Raw genomic sequence first — 23,266 nt, forward strand, 5'->3', positions numbered from 1 at the left:
TGGGAGGCCGAGGCGGGCGGATCACGAGGTCAGGAGATCGAGACCATCCTGGCTAACACGGTGAAACCCCGTTTCTACTAAAAATACAAAAAACTAGCCGGGCGAGGTGGCGGCGACTGTAGTCCCAGCTACTTGGAGGCTGAGGCAGGAGAATGGCGTGAACCCAGGAGGCGGAGCTTGCAGTGAGCCGAGATCCTGCCACTGCACTCCAGCCTGGGCGACAGAGCGAGACTCCGTCTCACAAAAAAAAAAAATTAAAAAAAAATGAAATAAAATAAATAAATAAGATAATGCATGTAAAGTTCACAGTATGATGCCAAAATACGGTAAATATTCAATAAATTTTAGTTTCTTATATTATTAATAAGATTAGTAACATAAAACTTCATATTTTCAAAAATAAATCATATGAATCTGCCTACACAGAAGTCTTCTTTTTTTAAAAGGCATAGTTAATGGGTACAAACACACAATTACATGAAAGAAATAAGTTCTAAGGTTTGACAGCAGACTAAGGTGACTATAGTTAACAACAATATATTGTATATTTCAAAATAGCTAGAAGAGGCCAGGCACGGTGGCTCATGCTTATAATCCTAGCACTTTGGGAGGCCAAGGTGGGAGGGTCACTGGAGCCCAGGAGTTCAAGACCAGCCCAGAAAACATAGTGAGACCCCGTTTTCTACATATAATTAACTGTGTGTGGTGGTGCATGCCTGAGGGTGAGGTGGGAAGATCACTTAATCTCAAATGGTCAAGGCTACAATGAGCTGTGATCACATCGCTGCATTCCAGCCTGGGCAAGAGAGAGGCCCCATCTCAAAAAAAAAAAAAAAAAAAAACACCCAAAACCAAAACCAAAATAGCCAGAAGAAATGATACATGCTCAAGGTGATGGGATAACTCCAAATACTCTGACTTGATCATTACACATTCTATGCATGTAAAAAATATCACAAGTATCCCCATAGACATGTACAAAACACTATGTATCAACGAAAAAATAAAGTTAGATGAGTGACAAAAAATATAGCACATTAAAAAAAAAGCAAAAAAGCTGTTAATTGTGTTAACAGTTCCTATAGCAAAATTGAATTACAAAAGAGCCTTTAAAGAACTTAACCATATAAAGAATTCCAATGTTCTTGTCATGAGTTTATTTAGATAAAATGTAACCATTGCTTGCCTTTCCTGTAGAGTCACACACTGGTATGACAAGACTGCATGCTATTTTCAGTTTACTCCATCCAGAGACTAATAGGACTGAAAGTGAGGTAATGCAATGCATTAAAAATCTCTGTTCTTCCTACTAATGAAACTCAACCCCCTAGCGTTTGTATAACATTAATAAAATCGTGTAGCTGCATATTTAGAGGCCTATAGAACAGAACTTTTCCAGCTATACATTTTTACAGATTTATGATTCAGAATTTTGTGACTGTAAGCCAAAAAAATGAATACTGATATCTTAGTGTATACAGTGATATAATTCTACATTTCATATATGTTAAAAAATACTCATCAGTTTATTGCAGATAAAACTAAGCATTAAAAATAGTATCTTATTAATGATTACAGAATATGAAACTTATTTTCTAGTAGTTCTTAATTTAATTCACTAAGAAAAAGGTATAATACAGACTGCAACAGAAAAATCTGAATAATAAAATCCATTAATTCTGCTTTATATCATACATTCATACATTCATACACATACACACACACACACACACACACACACACACAGAAAAGAATATAGCCGGGCACGGTGGCTCACGTCCGTAATCTCAGCACTTTGGGAGGCCGAGGTGGGTGGATCACAAGGTCAGGAGATCGAGACCATCCTCGCTAACATGGTGAAACCCCGTCTCTACTAAAAATACAAAAAATTAGCCGGGCGTGGTAGCGGGCGCCTGTAGTCCCAGCTATTCGGGAGGCTGAGGCAGGAGAATGGCATGAACCTGGGAGGTGGAGCCTGCAGTGAGCAGAGATCATGCCACTGCACTCCAGCCTCGGCAAGAGACCAAGACTCCATTTGAAACAAACAAACAAAAAGAATATTAGAAAGCACTGACAGGGCTGGGTCCCTCTTGACTCTGGTGCTATACTACTACTTAACTCTTGATTCATCCGCAGTCACTAGATGGCAATAACAATATCAATAATACCAATTACTGAGGGTTTACTATGCACTAACCTAAATACACTTCACAGCTCTAATGTAGATAATACTATTATCATTCTCATTTCTCAAGTGAGAAAACTCGAGCACTGAGAGATTATATATTTGGCTCAAGATAACAACACTGGGAAACAGCAATGTTATTATTCAAACCCAAGCAGTCAAGTTCCAGAGTCCACAAGAACCACCATGCTATATAAACTACCTAGGCACTTTATGTTCTCTAACTGAAGAACAGGAAAATCCTGGATAAGTCCCCAATTCATAGACATGTTTTAAAGAGAAAAATGAAAAACAGTAACCTATAAATATAAGACAGAATCATGTATTTTTCAAATAAATGTCAATAAAATTATAAAAGTTATACTAGCTTAAGAAACCGCGGCAGGTGGATCATCTGAGTCAGTGTTCAAGACCAGCCTGGCCAACATGGTGAAACCCCAACTCTACAAAAATACAAAAAATGAGCCGGGCGTGATGGAAAGTGCGTGTAATCCCAGCTATCAAAGAGGCTGAGGCAGGAGAATCTCTTGAACCTGGGAGGAGAAGGTTGCAGTGAGCCAAGATCACACCATTGCACTCTAGCCTCGGTGCTGGGTAACAGAGCAAGACTCCACTTCCAAAACAAAACAACAACAACAACAAAAAACACTTAATAAAGACATCAAAATATGTCAAGGAAAAAAATTTTCAGGGTAGTAAGTAAAACTGATATAGGAGTAATACGCTTTAATCAAAAGATAATAAAACCGTTCCTAATCTTCTTGCTGGTAACAATGAGAAGCTTTGCTAAAATAAGTAAAAACAATGTAGCTGTTAATTTGAGGTATTAAAGAAATTCAGTTATGCAAGTAGATGTCATATAACTATTTTCACCTACATTATTTTCCTTCAAAAGCAAAGACATATTTCCTAACTAGAAGGTAAAATTATGAAGTCAATTTCACATATGAGGTATAGTATAATGAAGAGGTAACCAAGGGAAAACAATGGTTCACTCTTGGAAAAATAATAGGCATATTGATTTTAGACTAGCCTTTTATATTGAAAAAGAATGGTTTAAATTTAAATTATTAGTAGATATATTAGCTAATTAAATTATAATGAGAAATTTTAAATCAATGAGCAAAAATAAAGCACACTGAGATCGTTTTAGGATAAACGTAGACAATAAATATGGAATTACGAATAAAGGAATCAAAGAGAGTCCAAAATGCCACATACTCACATAAAATTAGACTATTATCATTGATTTTTTTTTGCTATAAATGTAAAAGAGAGAAAAAGAAGTCTACATTTAAATAAATCAAATGGAGCTACAAATAAAACTCGTTCCTTTCCAGTGTTCTACATATAGTTACTGAACCAGTTTCTCCAAAAGAAAACACTAAGAAGTATCCTGAAAATACTAAATTTTAAATAATTTAATATTTTTAATTTAATTTTAAATTAATAGTAAATCTCATTTATTGAGCAACCAAAATTGTTGTGGCCCCAATTTTGCAGAGACCTCCAGCGATACTAAAAATCATTCTTCATGTTTTTTCTTGTTTTACTCCATGTACCCTTTAACATTTGACACAAGTAGTCAAATATATCACCCAAAATCTATGCGACTAATCTGTCAACAACAATAATGGCAGCAGCTAACATTTATTGAGTTCTTACTATGTACCAGACATTATTTTCATGTCTTTAAATGTCATTTGTTTATGATCTCACTCTGTCACCCCAGGCTGGAGTGCAATGACACAATTCCACAGCTGGAATACTACTTTGACAGTTGCAACATATAAATGCAGTTCTCCTCTAGGACAGTATTTCTAAAATAGATTTCCTGATTTTGATGCAAAATCCAACTGAAAATTAAAATGAAATCTTCTCTCATTGCCTGTTTGGAAACAGACAATACTAAACTCTTCTCATGGTATCTGAATTTCAAGGACACAAATTTTGTATAAATAAATATTGGTAATGACAATGGCTTTTTAAGCAATAAACAGATTTTTTGCAATATAGTTTGGCCTTAAAAAAAAAAGTTTGGGCTCAAAAAGATTATATAAGACCTAAAATTCAAAACTCTGAAAATCAGATGCTTGTTTGCAATCTATTTAAAGGTAAAAATAAAAAACTTGGTCTGAACACATCTGACATCATGTTTCAATGTTGAAATACTAATGTGCTTGATTATGGGAAAGTCCCTCTTATTCTTCCATCAGCATTATATGATACATGGCATACGTACTCTGTTACCTTTTCTAAAATCGGTAAAGGCAGGAAAGGAATATGACTATACTCTGATCCAAAAGATTTCCAAAAACGTTTTGGGAACTTATATATCATACAAATTTAGGTTTACTTAAGGAATGCAAGGTTAGAACAACAACAAAAGTACTAGGGATAGAGTACTTATCTATGATTTCTACAGAAGACATAGGGGCAATTTATTCTTCAAACAACAGAAGCTATCACAGTGTTTTAGAACTCCAGAAAAAAATTTACGCAGCACCCTCTTGTCTTTTAATTAGTATATGGTTACAAAGAGTCATAGTTACATAATGCATACGGGGACTACAGAACCTAATATTTATACTGCCTTTTAAAATGTTTAATACATAATAATTCTGAAACTGAAAAAGGAAAGCAAAAGAGCAGCTCATTTAAAAGTTTTCTTTGTAAGAGGAGTTTCCTTAGAAAGAAACTTACTGCTAGCAGATATAAAAAGCACGCAGGAAGGAAAATTTCTAAAAGATGAAACAGGTCTGAGTCTATTGCTTTATTACTTTTGGAAGTAAACTACTTCGGTTGGTAGAATGCAAAAACAGACAAAATAAGCTCAAAGGAATAAGACCAACAAGACTGATCTGCCTCCAACAAAATGAGTGAAAGTTTCAGTTCATTACACAAAGTGGTGTATTTGACTAGTTTGTATTCTATTACTACTTTCCAACAAGTTGGAGTAGATTACAATTTATTTGTAATTCACACAGTAGAAATTTTAAATTATCAGGTGATATAGTTGATACAATCCACCAGGGTTCTTTTAAAAAAAGAACCTGCTTTAAAAAAAAAAAAAAAAAAAACTATCTGAAATAACATCAGAATTATTCCAGAAATAAGTAGAAGAAGCATTCTAAAAACAATCAACTAAAAATTCAAAGATTGGGGGATGTGGTGAATGGGAAAAATATGATGGGACTTCGGTAGGAGAGAGAGCATGAGCAGCAGAAATGGTAAATGGTACCACCACATGAAATTTTACATTTGTATACGGCTGTCCTTATACCTAAGCAAAGTTGTGCAGCTTTGGTTTCCCTAGGTACCCCGACGTCTGATCTCCTAGAATCAAAGTACATCTATAATAATTAAAGGGGTAAAAGTTTCCTATGTGACTCTAAATGACTCTAACCCGAAAGGACAAAAAGCCATAAACATGAGGCTTTGATCACAGCATACAAATGGAATTAACAGGGAATGGTTGGTATATACCAATAATTTGTTTCCTTTACAGAGACTTGATTTTAACTTTTCTGGCTCTCTCAAGCCCAGAAACTTTATCTGAGGTGTTTCAAAGACATTATAGAAGAATGTGTAACTTTACAGAATAGAGTAAAACAATCAAAAATCTTTACCCCCATCCTGCACAAAACATGAAATATGCAGTTATAAAATGTTTGTGTTGAATATTTGAACTTTCTCTTATAAAAAGGAAAATAAGCATGTCAGATTTAAGGATTTATTTAAGCACATGTAAGTAACACAGGCTTATCATCAATTACTAAATCAATCTTCCCATATTTTCTAAAGTAGCATCTCTGCCACGCCCCAACCCCAGGCCTGCATTTGAATCTGAGATCTACCTCAAACCTAATCAATCAGATTTTTAAAATCTGCCTTTCAAATAGGAGTCTTGGTTGACACTCATGAACACTGCAATTTGGCTTCTTCACACCTCAGATTTCAGAATCTAAACGAACTTTTAACATCTTCGTCAAGCAGTGATTTTAGATCTTTTTAATTTTTTAAAAATTTTTAATGTTTCTGGGTACACAGCAGGTGTATATACTTACAAGGTACATGAGATATTTTAGAACAGGCATGTAACATGTAATATCACAACATGGAGAATGGGGATATCCATCCCCTCAAGCATTTATCCTTTGTGTTACAAACAATCCAATTATACTTTTATATTTAAATGTACAATTAAATTATTATTGACTATAGTTGCCCTGTTGTGCTATCGAATACTAGATCTTATTCCTTCTAATTAATTTTTTTTTTTAATCTATTAAACGTTCCCACCTCCCCAGTCCCGTACTACCCATTCCCAGCTTCTGGTAACCATCTTTCTATTCTCTATCTTCACGAGTTCAATTGATTTTTAGATCCCACAAATAACTGAAAACGTGTTGTTTATCTTTCTGTGCCTAGCTTATTTCACTTAACATAATAACCTACATTTCTATCCATGTTGTTGCAAATAACAGAATCTCATTCTTTTTTACAGCTGAATAGTACTCCATTGAGTATGTGTACCACATTTTCTCAATTCATTCATCTGTTGATGGGCACATAGGTTACTTCCAAATCTTGGCTATTGTGAATAGTGCTGCAACAAACGTGGGAACGCAGATAACTCTTTCATATATGGGTTTCCTTTCTTTTGGATATATACCCAGCAGTGGGTTTGTTAGGTAATACACTACTATTTTTAATTTCTTGAGGAACCTCCAAACTGTTCTCCATAGTGGTTGTACTAATTTACATTTCCACCAGCACAGACAAGGGTTCCCTTTCCTCCACATCTTCACTAGCATTTGTTACTGCCTAACTTTTGGATAAAAGCCATTTTAACTGGGGTGAGATGATATCACATTGTAGTTGTGATTTGCATTTCTGATGATCAATGAGGTTGAACACTTCTATATACACTGGTTTGCCATTTTTGTCTTCTTTTGAGAAGTGTCTATTCAAATCTTTTACTCATTTTTAAATGAATATTACATTTTTTTCCCTAAAGAACTGTCTATGCTCCTTGTATATTCTGGTTATTAATCTCTTGTCAGATAAGTAGCTTGCAAATATTTTCTCCCATTCTGTGGGCTGTCTCTTCACTTCGTTGATTGTTTCCTTTGCTGTGCAGAAGCTTTTTAACTTGATATGGTCCCGTTTGTTCATTTTTGCTTTGGTTGCCTGTGATTGTGGGGTATTACTCAAAAATTTTTTGCCCAGAGTTTCCGCAATGTTTTCTTGTAGTAGTTTCATAGTTTGAGGCCTTTAAGTCTTTAATCCATTTTGATTTTATCTTTGCATATGATGAGAGTAGGAATCAAGTTTCATTCTTCTGCATATAAATATCCAGTTTTCCCAGCACCATTTATTAAAGAGAATGTCTTTTCCCCAATGTATGTTCTTAGCACCTTTGTCAAAAACAAGTTCGCTATAGGTGTGTGAATTTGTCTCGGGGTCCTCTATTTCTATTCTGTTCCATTGGCATGTGTCTGTTTTTATGCCAGTACAATGCTGTTATGGTTACTATAGCTATACAGTATAATTTAAAATCAGGTAATATGATTCCTCTATTTTTGTTCTTCTTGCTCAGGACAGCTTTGGCTCTTCTGGGTCTTCTGTGATTCCATATAAATTTTAGGATTTTTTTTTTCAATTTCTGCGAAGAATGTCATTGGTGTTTTGATAGTGATTGCAATGCATCTGTAGATTGCTTGGGTAGTATGGACATTTTAACAATATTGATTCTTCCAATCCATTAACATGGCATATCTTTCCAGTCACTTATGTCTTCTTCAATTTCTTTCATCAGTGCTTTATAGTTTTCATTATAGATATCTTTCACTTCTTTGGTTAATTCCTAAGTACTTAGTTTTATTTGTGGCTTTATAAATAAGAATATCTTTTTATTCTTTTTCACATTGTTCACTGCTGGCATATAAACATGCTACTGATTTTTTGTATGTTGACTTTGTATCCTGCAACTTTACTGAATCTGTATCATTTCATTCTAATAGTTTTTTGGTGGAGTCTATAGATTTTTCCAAATATATGATCATATCATCTGCAAACAGGGATAATTTGACTTCTTCCTTTCCAATCTGGATGCCCTTAATTTCTTTCTCTTATCTGACTGCTCTAGCTAGGACTTCCAGTACTATGTTGAATAACAATGGTGAAAGTGGGCATCCTTGTTGAGTTCCAGATCTAAAAGGAAAGGTTTCACTTTTTCACCATTTAGTACGACTAGCTATAGGTCTGTCACGTATGGCTTTTATTACGTTGAAGTGTGTTCCTTTTATAAACAGTCTATCAAAGGTTTTTATCATGAAGGAATGTTGAACTTCATCAACATCACTTTTTTTTCCTTTTCTTTTTTTTGAGACGGAGTCTCGCTCTGTCACCAGGCTGGAGTGCGGTGGCACAATCTTGGCTCACTGCAACCTCTGCCTCCTGGGTTCAAGCAATTTCTCCTGCCTTAGCCTCCTGAGTAGCTGGGACTACAGGTGTGCACCACCACACCCAGCTTTTTGTATTTTTAGTAGAGACAGGGTTTCACCATGCTGACCAGGATGGTCTTGATCTCTTGACCTCATGATCCACCCGCCTCGGCCTCCCAAAGTGCTGGGATTACAGGTGTGAGCCATCACGCCTGGCATCAACATCACTTTTTAGGTATCAACTGAAATGATCATATGATTTTTATCCTTCATTCTGTTGATGATTTTAGTTCTTAACAAGAACCCAAGGATATTTTACAGAAATCCTGAAATGCCTACCAATTAATCATAATTACTATGGTTTTTGAGTTAAACAGTTTGATGATTATAAATTATTGGAATCAAAAAGTCTATTTACACCAAATTTTAAAGAGAATAATCAATTCACCCATGTATCTTATTTTTCCTCCTAAGAATATGTAACCATGAGAACAGGGTTCTAGGGTCTGTCATATTCATCAATATATCCCAGTGCCTAACAGTGTTTTTTACATTTTTATTTTTAATTGACATAATAATTGTGAATATTTATGAGATATAAAATATTGTGATCCCTGCATACATTGTGAAATGATCAAAGTATAGCATATCCACCACCTCAAATATTTGTGAGAACATTTAAAATCCTCTCTTTTGCTATTCTAAAATACACAATTCACTATCATTAACTATAACCACCTTGTCGCACAACAGAACACCAGAACTGATTCTTCCTAACTATAACTTTGTACTCACCGACCAACTTCTCCCCTCTCCCCATCCACTTCTAATCTCTGTTAACCACCATACTATGCTCTACTTCTGTGAGTTCAACTTTTCTAGATTCCACATGTAAGCAAGATCATATAGTATTTGTCTTTCTGTGCCTGTCTTATTTCACTTAACATAATGTCATCTAGGTTCATTTGTGTTGGTGCAAATGACAGAACTTCCTGGGTTTTCTTTAAGGTGCAATAGTATTCGTGTGTGTGTGTGTGTGTGTGTATGTATATATACACACATACAACATATGTTTTAAATCCATTCATCCATTTACATAAATACTTACATTGTTTGCATGGCTACTGTGAATAATGGGACAAAGAAGATGGGATTTTTTTCATAGTGATTTTATTTCCTTTGAGAATATTCCCAGTAACGGGATTGCAGGATCGTATTTTTATTTTTAGTTCTATTTTTAGTTTTTTGAGGAACCTCCATAACGTCTTCCAAAGTAGTTGTACTAATTATAATACCACCAACAGTGTATAACAGCTCCCTTTTCTCCACATCCTCATCAACATTTGTTTCATCTTTCTGATAATGGCCAATCTAAGAAATGTGAGGTGATGTGCATTCATTTGCATTTCTCCGATGATTAGAGATGTTCAGCATTTTTTCCATATATCTGTTGGCCATTTCTATGGTTTCTTTTGAGAAATACCTGTTCAAGTCCTTTACTCATATTAAAAATAGGTTGTTTCATGGAATATTTGTATATTTCGTTCCTTGTATATTTTGCATGTTAGCACGTAATACAATATATGATTTACAAATATTTTCTCTCAATAATTGGGTTCTAACACAGTGTTTTATACATGCCTGGTACACCTCAAATACTGGTTGAATGACTGAAAATAAATTCTTCAACTATTCTAAAGAAAATTACAGTTTTAAGAAACGTTTTCAGAACTTACTGAATTTCTATTACCTATCAATTTTAATAAGAAATGACAGGTGTACGAAGAGTATTCCCTATGTTATTGCCATGGAAGTTTGTTTCCTCTGTTTTGTGTGTGTTTTTGTTTTAGTTCACAATCAAGATTCCTTAAGATTCTTCAATTATTTTACTGACTTTGGCATCAAGTTCAACTCCTTGGCACGGTTTAGGGTCAGAATTAAGTCAAGTAACCCTTAGTACTCACACGAATAAAACAATCAAATGGTTTTACTACTCTCACATAAAGGTAAGTTTATTAAAATACAGCAAAACATCATGTATGTTCAAAACTCTCCAATGCAAGTGTAGTTGAAATTTCTTAAAAATCCATCTATAATCATCTAACCTTGAAGATTTGAGAAAAAGTATTAGCCTGTGTACAGATAATTTCCTGTATTGTCATAAGCTCCCCTTAAGGATTAGTTCAACTTGATCATAAAAACATTTCATTTCCTGCATTAAGAAAAAAACTTATCAAATAAAGTTGTTGAACCAATAACAGTTGCCAAAAAGTACTAAGAACTTAAGCAAAAAGTACTAAGTTGCCAAAAAGTAACAGTTGCCAAAAAGTACTAAGAACATGTGAAGTGGTAGATGACAATGTCAGGGGTAATAATCCAGCCAAAGACTCACTATGCAAAAATAGGGAAGATGGCTCACTTTTCATCTACTAAAGACTCATCCCTGTCCTCCATACCCATCCCAAGCATATATTCTTTCAATGACCAGAGATTAGTATAATTGCACAGAGTGACAACAGTAAACTAGAGGAATCTCTTAATGTAGTCCAGAAGTTATTATGCAATATTGTTTCTTAAGTATCATTAATGTATTCAAATTATAAAATATATGAATTCACAAGGTATTAGATCACTACCCTACATATATATTTTTAATGTTAAATATTCCTAGCCTCCATAAAATGATTCCTTGCTTCTTCCTATTATCCCTATACTTTGATTCATCTGGAACTTTGTCAAAATTATAGAAACACAAATAAAAGGTATGCTTCAAAAATGTTTGAAAGAGTAAATAAAATCAAAAGTGTCTTATATAAGTCTTACCTACATATTTTATTCATAAATCTCCTCCTTCCTCTAGCACAGGAAATAGGCAATTCAGAATTTAAACTAATGCATGCCTGCATGACAATTTTTTAAAAAATGAATTAAACTTTCAATCAACAGCAATTTCTTATCAGTAAAAGCATTTTAAAGATAAGAGACTATAGATCAAAAAATTTTATTTAGTACCTGTATTTTGTACTACATTTACATACTATCTTAGAAAAACAAGACTTATTATGCAAATTTAACTCCAGCAACTACCTGGATCTTATAAAGCATACCCAGCTGAAGGAGATAGAGAAGCTTCAACTAATACAACATTTTTCTTCTTTTTTTTTTTTTTTTGAGACGGAGTCTTGCTCTGCCACCCAGGCTGGAGTGCAATGGCCGGATCTCAGCTCACTACAAGCTCCATCTCCAGGGTTTACGCCATTCTCCTGCCTCAGCCTCCCAGGTAGCTGGGACTACAGGCGCCCGCCTTGTCGCCCGGCTAGTTTTTTTGTATTTTTAAATAGAGACAGGGTTTCACCGTATTAGCCAGGATGGTCTCGATCTCCTGACCTCGTGATCCGCCCGTCTCGGCCTCCCAAAGTGCTGGGATTACAGGCTTGAGCCACTGCGCCCGGCCCAACATTTTTCAAACTAAGTTCTCTGATGTTCTGAACACACAGAAGAGACTAATAACTCACCATTCCAAAACTGCTTAAAGACAAAGAATAAAGCAATTATGAGATAATTATTTCTAAGAGAGAAATCACATCAATAAGATACATTCAGAAATTTAAAAGCAAAGCTACTGCAATGGCTTTGACGAGGATTTAAAATCTAATGAATTGTATGCCAATGTTCCTCATCACACCAGATATACAGCTAACCACAAGAGGGTAATACTAGGTTTATACTAAGCTAATGGCTTCATAGGCTTGATAATAAGTTACTTAGCAGTGCTTTCTATTCAATTACACAGAATATTAAAGTAAATAAGATTTAAAGAGCCTAACATCCACATTTGTCAGTCCATGTAGAGTCCACCCAGTTTATGCTCTGAAAAATTCAGAGATAATCAAGCCTAGTCTAAGTATGTTTTAATCTAAAAAAAATCAGCACTGTCCTATTTGCCAGGAAGAGAACCTAACAAAAATGTTTTGCCGTATTATTTAAATAAAGTCTGAGCTAAAAAGTTAAAAAATGTCTAAAACATTAATAATACTCTAGAAGGGCAATTAGGATATATATCCTCACAATCACCTTCCTATACAAAAGAACCAATTCCACTTAGCAATAGGTAAAAGAGACTATGCTTGCCTACCAATCTCTAAGTTACTCATTATTTGACACACACAACTATGCAACAATAAAATGTAAACTATGGTTTATACTGAGAATTGTGAAGACTTTCTTCCTTAGAATTTAAAACAGATTAAAAAGGTTCTAAGTATAGCAGTCATAGGTTTGATTGATTATATGGAAGGTTTGAAATGGATGAAAGCTTAAAAGGTTAAAAAATTCAACTGATTTTTATTTTTATTTTTTAAATACCTCACCTCAATGAAGGATAACTGATAGCTTTTATAGTAAGATTAAAATAATTAATTTACTTATTAAGTATACTAAATGTCATGCTTCAGTAAATTCACAAACTGAAAATTAAATGACATTCTAGGTTAGGTATATATTTACTCAAAACCTTATATTTAAGTCCCTATTATATATAAATACATAAAAATGTAGAAGTATAAGAAAAAAACAATATTCACAGGATTACAGTACAGCATGGAAAACATGTATTTTTTCCAAAGTAATACATACTATAGAAGCAGGATCAAAATAAGTAGAAATCTTTACAAAACAAGTGGTTAATTCTATCTCCTGCTTCCTTTTCCCTTCCCTTAAGTTTTTAGGGAAAGGGCATCTGAAAAAAGAATAGAAAGACCTCACCCTAGGTTTGGGGTCTTTGGGGATAGTTACCTACAAAGAACTCAAACAAATTTACAAGAAAAAAAAAAAACAATTCCATCAAAAAGTGGGCAAAGGATATGAACAGACATTTCTCAAAAGATGACATGCATACAGCCAACAGACACATGAAAAAATGCTCATCATCACTCGCCATCAGAGAAATGCAAATCAAAACCACAATGAGATACCGTCTCACACCAGTTAGAATGGCAATCATTAAAAAGTCAGGAAACAACAGGTGCTGGAGAGGATGTGGAGAAATAGGAACACTTTTACACTGTTGGGAGGATTGTAAACTAGTTCAACCATTATGAAAAACAGTATGGCGATTTCTCAAGGATCTAGAACTAGAAGTATCATATGACCCAGCCATCCCATTACTGGGTATATACCCAAAGGATTATAAATCATGCTGCTATAAAGAAACATGCACATGTATGTTCACTGCGGCACTATTCACAATAGCAAAGACTTGGAATCAACCCAAATGTCCATCAGTGACAGACTGGATTAAGAAAATATGGCACATATACACCACGGAATACTATGCAGTCATAAGAAAAGGATGAGTTCGTGTCCTTAGTAGGGACATGGATGCAGCTGGAAACCATCATTCTCAGCAAACTATCACAAGAACAGAAAACCAAACACCTCATGTTCCCACTCATAGGTGGGAACTGAACAATGAGATCACTTGGACTCGGGAAGGGGAACATCACACACCAGGGCCTATTACGGGGAGTGGGGAGGGATGGCATTGGGAGTTATACCTGATGTAAATGACGAGTTGATGGGTGCTGACGAGTTGATGGGTGCAGCACACCAACATAGCACAGGTATACATATGTAACAAACCTGCACATTATGCACATGTACCCTAGAACTTAAAGTATAATAATAAAAACAAAAAATAAATAAAATAAAAAATAAAAAGAAAGACCTCACCCTAGGTTTCAGGTCTTTGGGGATAGTTACTTAATAGTTGAATCCAGGAGAAGTTTCTAGGCAAAAGGAACAGTATAAGCGAAGATACCCTAACATTCTGCTTTGAGAGTTACATACAATTTTAAAGCACGAAAACAGTAGGCTGGGGCTAGGTAATTACGGAGGGTCATGCAAAGAGATGGATCTAAACCAACGTACACGATAGGCAGCTACTGAAAAATTTTAAGCAGGAAAGAAACTCATATTTCTGACAATAACACATAAGAGGATAGGTTAAAAGATTATTGCTAGATTAGGTGATGCTAAGGATCTAAACAAGGCAGAAGCAGTAAAACAGGATATGACAATTATAGCTAATCAAAGTAGGTAGAATATAAAGTTCTGTGGGGGACTGGGAAAGGGAGAGAATACCATTATCTGGCTTCTGCTTTTCTTTTTTCATTTAAATACATAACCTAAACATAAACCCAGAATCTATGTAAAGGATTCAGTGACCTGACATATAATAAAGATAATCATTACAGAAAACTAACGAATCTAGAAAAGAACTTTGTAAAGTAAGCCTGTTTAAAAGAGAGATCAAAACTTTTTAGTGAGGAATAAGAACAAAAATTGTCTGGCATTTAAATAATAAAGCTAATAATTCTGAAAGAAAAATGATTAGTAAAATTGCAACTACATGCTGCTGCTTAAAGAAAAATCAAATATTAATAGTATTATAAAAGATAATATCCATGTCAGCATGTCTGATTTCAAATCGTAATCTTAAGGATCATTTTCACTCAAGAGTATTTAAGGGCTACATCATTTTTCCCAAGTGCCTCTCTGAAGCCTTCAGTGATACTCAAATCACTTGTTTACAGAAAACATCAAAACACTCTTGAAGAAAATACTGTTTGCCTATTTTCGCTTCTTGAACTGTTAACCCATATAACTCTGCTAGAATCTAATTTAATGACAGCTTTGCAAGCAATTCTAGCAATTCTCCAACAACATTTTCATAAACCTCATGCAATCTAGTATGTTTTACAAGATCTGCTACTTTATTTTACAATACAACCACTCTTACCTCTTCCATCAATAAAATCCTAATGCAAACCAAGCTCCTCTCTTCTGACTGCTACAATGCTTCCTAATTTTTCTCCCTAGCTTCCAATGTCAGGGGGTTGAGAGGGACACTGGTAGTATCTTCTCTGTCCTCCACACAGGAATCCAAGTAAACATTTTAAAATCTAAATCAGATGCTGTTTAACACCATCCCATAACTTTCTATCATAATTAGTCTTTACTTGATTAATGTGTCAACTTAGATGCCACCTCCTTGGAGAATCCTGGCTATGAAAACTAAAACAGAATCCTCTTGCAAACCCCTACCATGCCTAATTATTCTTCCTAAGGTAGTGCAGTCATGCTTCACTCAATGACAGGGGACACATTCTGAGAAATGTGTCATTAGGCAATTTTGTCATTATGTGATCACAGAGTATACTTACACAAACCAAGATGGTGTGTGTGTGTATGTATGTATATACATATAATCACACAGATATGTATGTACATATATACATACATATATGTGTATATATGTGAATATACACACATATGTGTATACATATGTGAATATATATATGCAAAAAAACAATGTCCCAGCACCATTACTGAATATCAGTCATTTCCCCTACTTGATCTGCAATGCCAATATCAAGTGTCATATATTAGGTCTCTTTATGTGTTTATGAGATCATTATTTTCTTATTAGATCACCATCATATATGCAGTCCATCACTGACTGAAACGTCATTATGCAGTGCATGACTGTATTATGTTATATACTACTACTATGCTATACATTAGCCCTTTTAGTATCTCCCCCAACCTCCATACACACATTCCAAAAGGTAAGTTCCAAAAGGACAGGGACTTTGTCAGCTAGATCCAACACCTAGAATAGCTCCTAGTACATCAGAGGTATTCAATAGATAGAGCAATTAAGTAAATTCACTATACTGTCACAAGTTCATAAAATCCAATAATCAATGACAGACTGAGTAACAAAGATCTGGAAACAACAAATACAAAAAAAAAAATTTGCTACTGTTAAACAGAGAGGAATAAGACAATGGGAATGAATCATTATTAGTGAACTTTTTGTGATATGTCAACTTTTTCTTCCCTGTATGTACTTACATAATAAATATTCCACTGACAAAGATCCTGTGCATATCAGAACTGAATTCTAGGCTTAAAGATAACAATATACACAGACAAGTCATTCTCAAATGTTTCAAAGAAAGAAAAATATAGAAGAAAATCAACTGAATTACACAGCTAAAATAACACCAGAATCAACCAGAACTCACAAAGATTCTCCATACTATAATTAATGGGAAAAATGTCAAACCTCTGAATTCTCCTTAACTAGAACATCCCTGCACTCTTTCTGTACACGATGTACCAAACTAGATCCACAACAGCTTTCCTAAAGTGATAGTTTCTGAAGGTTATTATAATCTACCATAGTAGAATTGGACTTCCTGAGAGTCCCCATTATCCTAAAACTATTTGTCTGTTAAGATTCCATTCATCATTATCCTAAGCAGAGGGTGGATTTAACAAACCAAAAACACATGATTTCATGTAAAACTGTTCTTAGTTTGAACATTTCAAGCATAAAAATTCAAAACTCAAGACTGAGATAGTACGTATTTCATGAGATAGAACTTTGAAGCTAAAAGGGAAACACACACATTCACTATATTTTACAAATAGCTACTACTAAACGAAGCCGGGCATTATTCTAAAATCTTGGGAAATGGTCATGACAAATATAACGCCATTCTAATATAACATAGAGAATAATTAATTAAATTATTCAAGGAGTTATAAGAAAATATCAAGGAAATCTAAACTAATAGATCTGTCTATTGCCCTCATTTTAAATGTGGGAAAAGTGATCTGCCCAATAAAATTTAACAAGTTAGGGGGGAAAGTCCAAGGTTTTATCTTACCACGTTTTTCCCTAATATTACCACTTCATGTTCTCAAATTTAGATTTTTTAATGTCATTTGACTTTAATTCACAAGATATTTAAAGCTATCATTACTTTAAGAAAGTCATCAAACTTTTAATCCAACTGTGAATTCATAACATTATAGTATTCTACTCGCTAACTCTTCCTGGCATGAAATTCATCACATTAAGGAAACAGAAGGGCCATATGAATCTCATTTCTAGATCATGACCAAAGTAATTTCTCAGGGGTTTCATACACTGCATGGAAAACGCTCCTAAAGAACTAGACCATATGCACATTTTATATGCACATTTTGTAACATGAATTCTAATCAATTGCAAGTGTGAAGCTTGTACCTGTGTGATGGAGAAGGAGCTTCAAATTGAGGCACTGTGCTATCCTCACTGACAGGAGAGTATAAGCCACTCATTTCCTGAAAATAAAATTATTTGAATTATAGTAGACATTTCAAATAGAAGATATATAAATCAAAAACAGGCAATGATATAGTCCTTTCTACTCCCGGGTTTTCATCAGTCCCCATTTGTCTCAACATCAAATTTCTGAAGGCTTCCTCTCCACAGAATACAAAAGAAAGGACATGTGAAAAGTTAAGAGACAAGCCTTTTCTATGGTACACAATCTTAAAGAACTATAAATTGTTTACTAAATATTGTTCATCATTAATGAAGCCACCAAATACAGAAAAAGATAAATGTAAATATTTTAAATGACATGTACATTATACTACGTGAATAGTGAACTAGTACATCATTAATTCAGGTGATTATCTATTGACAAATACTAAGATAAATATGAGAGTAAGATAACTGGATCATCAGGTTCCACTCTTGGACACAAAAGCACAAAAAACACCCAGAATATGTCAAGTGTCTGCTTTATATATATTCTCCACAAACATTAAGATTGAAATATTAGCTTTGTTTAGTAATGACTTAAACTCTAATTTTCGATCAGTAATCCAGAGGAATAGGCCTAATCAACCATTATATAAATTTTGCCTTTCACACTGACAATCTAGCTTCCTTTTTTATGTAATTTTGATTAATGAAAAAACAGTAAATTTTAAAATGCCACTAAAGATGCATCATCAGATAGGATTATTTCTGGCTAATCCAAGCTCAGCTCAATTATACAGTCAAGTAAGTGACATAAATGTGTAACAACTTAAGAATGCCACAGAGGATACTGAACATCCACTAAATATTAAATCCATTAATCTTTAACATGTTCTACATATCAGCAAAAGAAAATTATAACACATATAAATAATTAAAAACACAAACTAAATTTTTTAATAAATACAGCCAAAGGCAAAAACTTCAAATCATAATATCCTATAAGACTCCCAAGGATCCTCCCATAAATTTCCTTAGGTAAACTATATTAAACGTAAATTCCCAGAATATTGGTAATGTATTCTTGTATTTCTTTTAATTAACCTTAACTCCTAGAAATGCGCAGAGTAGGTATGTAAAAATTGTTAATAAAAAAAAGCGTTTTAGTGGTAATAATTGACAGTTTTAAGTTATGATGGCACTCCAAGAAAACTAAGTGATTTTTTTTTGTCAATCTAATCGAGAAAAATTATGGCAATAAAACATTGTAAAACAAATTTAGACTACATTTTATCATCAAGTGTTGAGAATTTTTTTTTTTTTTACAAAAATTTATTCTCAATTAAAATGAAAGTAACAGTTGTTACTTTCTTCTAAGACCAATCCCATAAACTTAACATGGTAATTTAATGGAAAGGTGACAATTTCATGAAATTGAAAAATTGCTAAGGATGTGAGAAATTCTTGATTCCTTACTTCCACTCTCTTAATATCCTCTTCCAAAACACTTAGCTCCTTCTGGATCTGTTCCAGTTGCTGCAGATTAAATAGAGAGAGAGAGACAAAAAAAAAAGCCTAAGCCAAACCAAAATGGCATCACCATGATCATAAAATAAATTTACATTAGGAAAATAATTTCTATCAAAGTGGGCACTAATGGCAAATTAACAGGAGGGATAACCACCAACAAAATATAGCTAAAGTTCCCATTTTTAAATGCAATGGTAGAGAATTATGTGAAAACACGATGTTGTACTTCTTTAATACAACAGTTTGATTTTACAATAAAAGTATGAGAGATGAATGACAGTGACTTAAAAAAATACAAGATAGCCAAAGAACTTTCACATTACCTCATTTAGTTGTTAAACAGAAAAACTTAGCATGTCAGTTGTTAATCACACTTTTATCTTTTTTTTAAATTTACTTTTAATAGAGATGGGTTTCACTATGTTGCCCAGGCTGGTCTCCAACTTTTGAGCTCAAGCAATCTGCCCGCCTCAGCCTCCCAAAGTTCTGGTATTACAGGCGTGAGCCACTGCACCAGGCCTTTAATCACACTTTATAAACAAACATTAGTCTGACAGAGGTTAAATCCCCTCACCCAAAAGCAACCACAAGTCAGTATCTTAACACCTCCTTCTTAAGGGTTTTAAAAACATATCTGAGATATTTTGTGTTTTATATCTTGTCTGTTAAACCATAATAATTTTCCATGCCACTAAAATGCAAACATTTAATTGTTGAATAACACTAAACAACATATTGAACCATTCCCTTTCTCATGAGAGATTTAAGGTGCCTGCAAACTATCATATATTATTCTGGAACATATTGGTCTTTCAGATTTCATTTCATTTTCAGATTTTATTAAAAGGTTACTTCAGATTTGATTAAGAGAGTATTAAAAATAAAATGATTCAATCAAAAGAAAACTGCTTTCCAGAAACACTATACCAATTTAAATTTCTATCAACAATATGTCGTTGTCTTACTCTAACCCGGATATATTGAACAAATTTATAAATGTAAAATATTAACAACTAAAACTTATATATTACCGATTGCCAGATGTGAAAAATGAGGCACAGAAAGGTTAAATGATTTGTCCAAAATCATTCCGTAAGTGGCAGAACTGGAATTCAAATTAAGGTAGGCTTCTTGTTACAGAATTCATGGCTGTTAACTACTATTCTTTACTACCTATTGAAAATAGTACCTTATTATTAACTCATTTCTTTAATGACTTATAAGGGTGAACAGGGTTTTTTATAGAGACTTATTAGCATTAGTATCTTCTGTGGCAATACAGGCAAAGTTGGCAATATAATAACTTATTCATTCAAATATTTACCAATTCTAGGTACCTTCCTAAGTATTGAGAAGAACAGGATCTAAAAACAGTTGTAGCCCTTACCCTCACTGAGTTCAGTCTAGGGGAGATGGCAAACAAGAAAGCCAATAGTTGAAATATTATGGCAAGCATTATGATGATGGTATACAACGTATTAAGGGAATATAGACCACATCTAATGTAGAGCTGGTAGGGTAGGAACAGGACTAGATAACTAAAATTTGATTGAAAATTAAATCAGAGGTTGAGCCTTAAAGGACTAACAGAATTCTGCCAAGTAGAAAACAGTAAGGCATGACACAATAAGCAGACTAAATAACAACACATGTAAAGGTACAAAAGCTATGAGAAAGGTAAATAATAAATCTGAAGCTAAGGCAATAAATGAAATTGCTTAACTTCAATCAGTATAGTCAGAAGAGATAAAAAACAAAACTGGAATGGTAGAAAACACCAATGTCGAAGAGATGGGCAAAGGAAGAAGCAGCATTAACTATCAAGAAGGGCAAAGTCGCAGCCAGAAAATCAGGGGAAATGACAGTACTAATGGAGAAACCAAGGGTGAAAGAGTGATTAGCATTTTCAAAAGCTTTCAACTCATCTATCTACTTTAATAAACTTCCTACCACCTTAAAATATGTCACACAATGTCACCTTAACTGAAACCCTGCTCACTCTTAAAGACACTGTCTGTCCTGAAACTCTTTTGAATAATGGCTGCTCAACTGATAAAGTCTCTGAGGCCCCAGAGTTTACAGGACTTACTAATAGATAGGAACTCACTATTTCTACTGCATTCCATGGTCATTTCCAACAATTAGTATTCCACCCTAAAAATAGTTTTCCAACATAACATAAAAACCACTCTGTCTAGCTCATACCAAGCAGCCAAATCCCTGTCTACCCACTTGAGCCATCTATAAACATCCCAGTTATTCCCCACCATCACTGAAGCCTTCGGGTTCATGGACATTTTCAACTCCAGCATCCAGTGATGCTGATCTCTAATTCAGCAAAACACTCCCACGGTCATCTCTTAAACATTTTCATTTAACTACCTTAAAATCTTCCACTCTTGAAATTTTTATTTAAACAAATGCTTTAGTATAAGAGGTCTTTAGTATAATTGCTTTAAAAAAATAAATTTAAAAAGAAGAATGAGTATCTGACAAAGGTCTGATATCCAGAATCTATAAGGAACTTAAATAAATGAAAAACAAAAAACAAACAGCCCCATTAAAAAGTGGGCATAGACATAAACAGACAATTCCCAAAAGGCAACATACAAACGGCCATCACACATGAAAAAACGCTCAACATCACTAATCATCAGATAAATGTTAATAAAAACCAAAATAAGATACCATCTCACACCAGTAAGAATGGCAATTATTGAAAAGTGAAAAAACAAACAAAAAACAAAAACAAAAAAAGAGATGCTGGTGAGGATGCAGAGAAAAAGGAATGTTTATTCACTGCTGGTGGAAATGTAAATTAGTTCAGCCACTGTGGAGAATGGAGTTTGAAGATTTCTCAAAGAGTTTAAAAGAAAACTACTATTCAACCCAGTAATTCCATTATTGAGTATATATCCAAGAGAATAAATCATTCTCCCAAAAACACAAGTGTATTTGTATGTTCATCATAGCTCTATTCATCACAGCAAAGATTCATCATTGCCCATCAACAGTGGACTCAATAAAGATGTGATACACAGACACCAGAGAATACTATACAGCCATAAAAAAAGAACAAAATCATGTCCTTTGTATTAACATAGATGGAGCTGGAAGTCATGATCCTAAGTGAATTAGTGAGGGAACAGAAAACCAAATACCAAATATAATGTTCTCACTTGTAAGTGGGTGTTCAACATTGAGTACTCATAAAGATGGTTACAACAGACACTGGGAACCACTGGGGTGGTGGAAGGGAAAAAGGGTTGAAGAACTAACTATTGAGTACTATGCTCACATTTCTGAGTGACAGGGTCAACTGTACCCCAAATTTTAGCATCACACAATATATCTACATCAGAAACCTGTATATGTACTCCCCGAATCTAAAAGTTGAAATTATATTTAAAAAGAAAGTAAATATCTGTATCAATAGCCAAAGATAGCCAATATTACTTGTATGATACATAAATTACTGAAATCAAATTAATTTTTATTCTGCTTTTGAACTTGAAATTCCAGAAAAATTTCCAAAGTCACCTGAAATCTCAAAATATTAAACTCTAATGTCTTCTCTGAAAATAATCTTCCATCTCCTAGTACCTCAAAGCTTTCACTGGATAATATAATTATTGTTATATATGGAGACTACTATATATGTAAGGTGAAACTCATAAAAATGCCAATAATAAAACAATTTTTACTTCAAAAACAGCAATTTCATATGGTTCAATTTAAAAGTGAAATAATGAAGGCATGGTGTTGTCCAGACAAACATACAGATAGAATGCAAAACAAAATGATATAACCTATCCATGAGAAAGTCTGACAAAATATCAGGCAAGAAATATTAACAAGAAAAAAGTTTGGAAGAATGAAAACTTGAGAGAGCACATATTAAATTTGAGGCATTTCCATTTCAAGATGAGAATTCTGAAGGGATTTTGAGCTGTAAATTATAAGGGCATCAGTGCAAGACATTTTAATACTAGTAAATAG

At 33.9% G+C, this 23,266-nt stretch overlaps 1 protein-coding gene across 7 annotated transcripts in view; it reads right to left on the bottom strand.

Annotated features, from left to right (window-relative positions):
- The window catches only part of COP1 (COP1 E3 ubiquitin ligase), a 264,958-nt gene that overhangs the window by 172,928 nt on the left and 68,764 nt on the right, over nt 1–23,266 (bottom strand). For 4 of the 7 annotated variants that reach the window (XM_023207226.1, XM_023207222.1, XM_023207221.2 and 1 more), the window contains 2 exons: nt 19,214–19,273; nt 17,735–17,811 (listed from right to left, as the gene is read on the bottom strand). The exons of 1 other annotated variant lie outside the window; for it this stretch is intronic. In XM_023207226.1, coding sequence (XP_023062994.1) covers nt 17,735–17,811; nt 19,214–19,273 — 137 coding nt within the window. The remainder of the gene's footprint in view (nt 1–17,734; nt 17,812–19,213; nt 19,274–23,266) is intronic. 2 more of the 7 variants (XM_023207224.3, XM_023207223.1) reach the window with 1 other exon arrangement.

The sequence above is a fragment of the Piliocolobus tephrosceles genome, chromosome 1, assembly GCF_002776525.5.
Source record: "Piliocolobus tephrosceles isolate RC106 chromosome 1, ASM277652v3, whole genome shotgun sequence".
NCBI lineage: Eukaryota > Metazoa > Chordata > Mammalia > Primates > Cercopithecidae > Piliocolobus > Piliocolobus tephrosceles.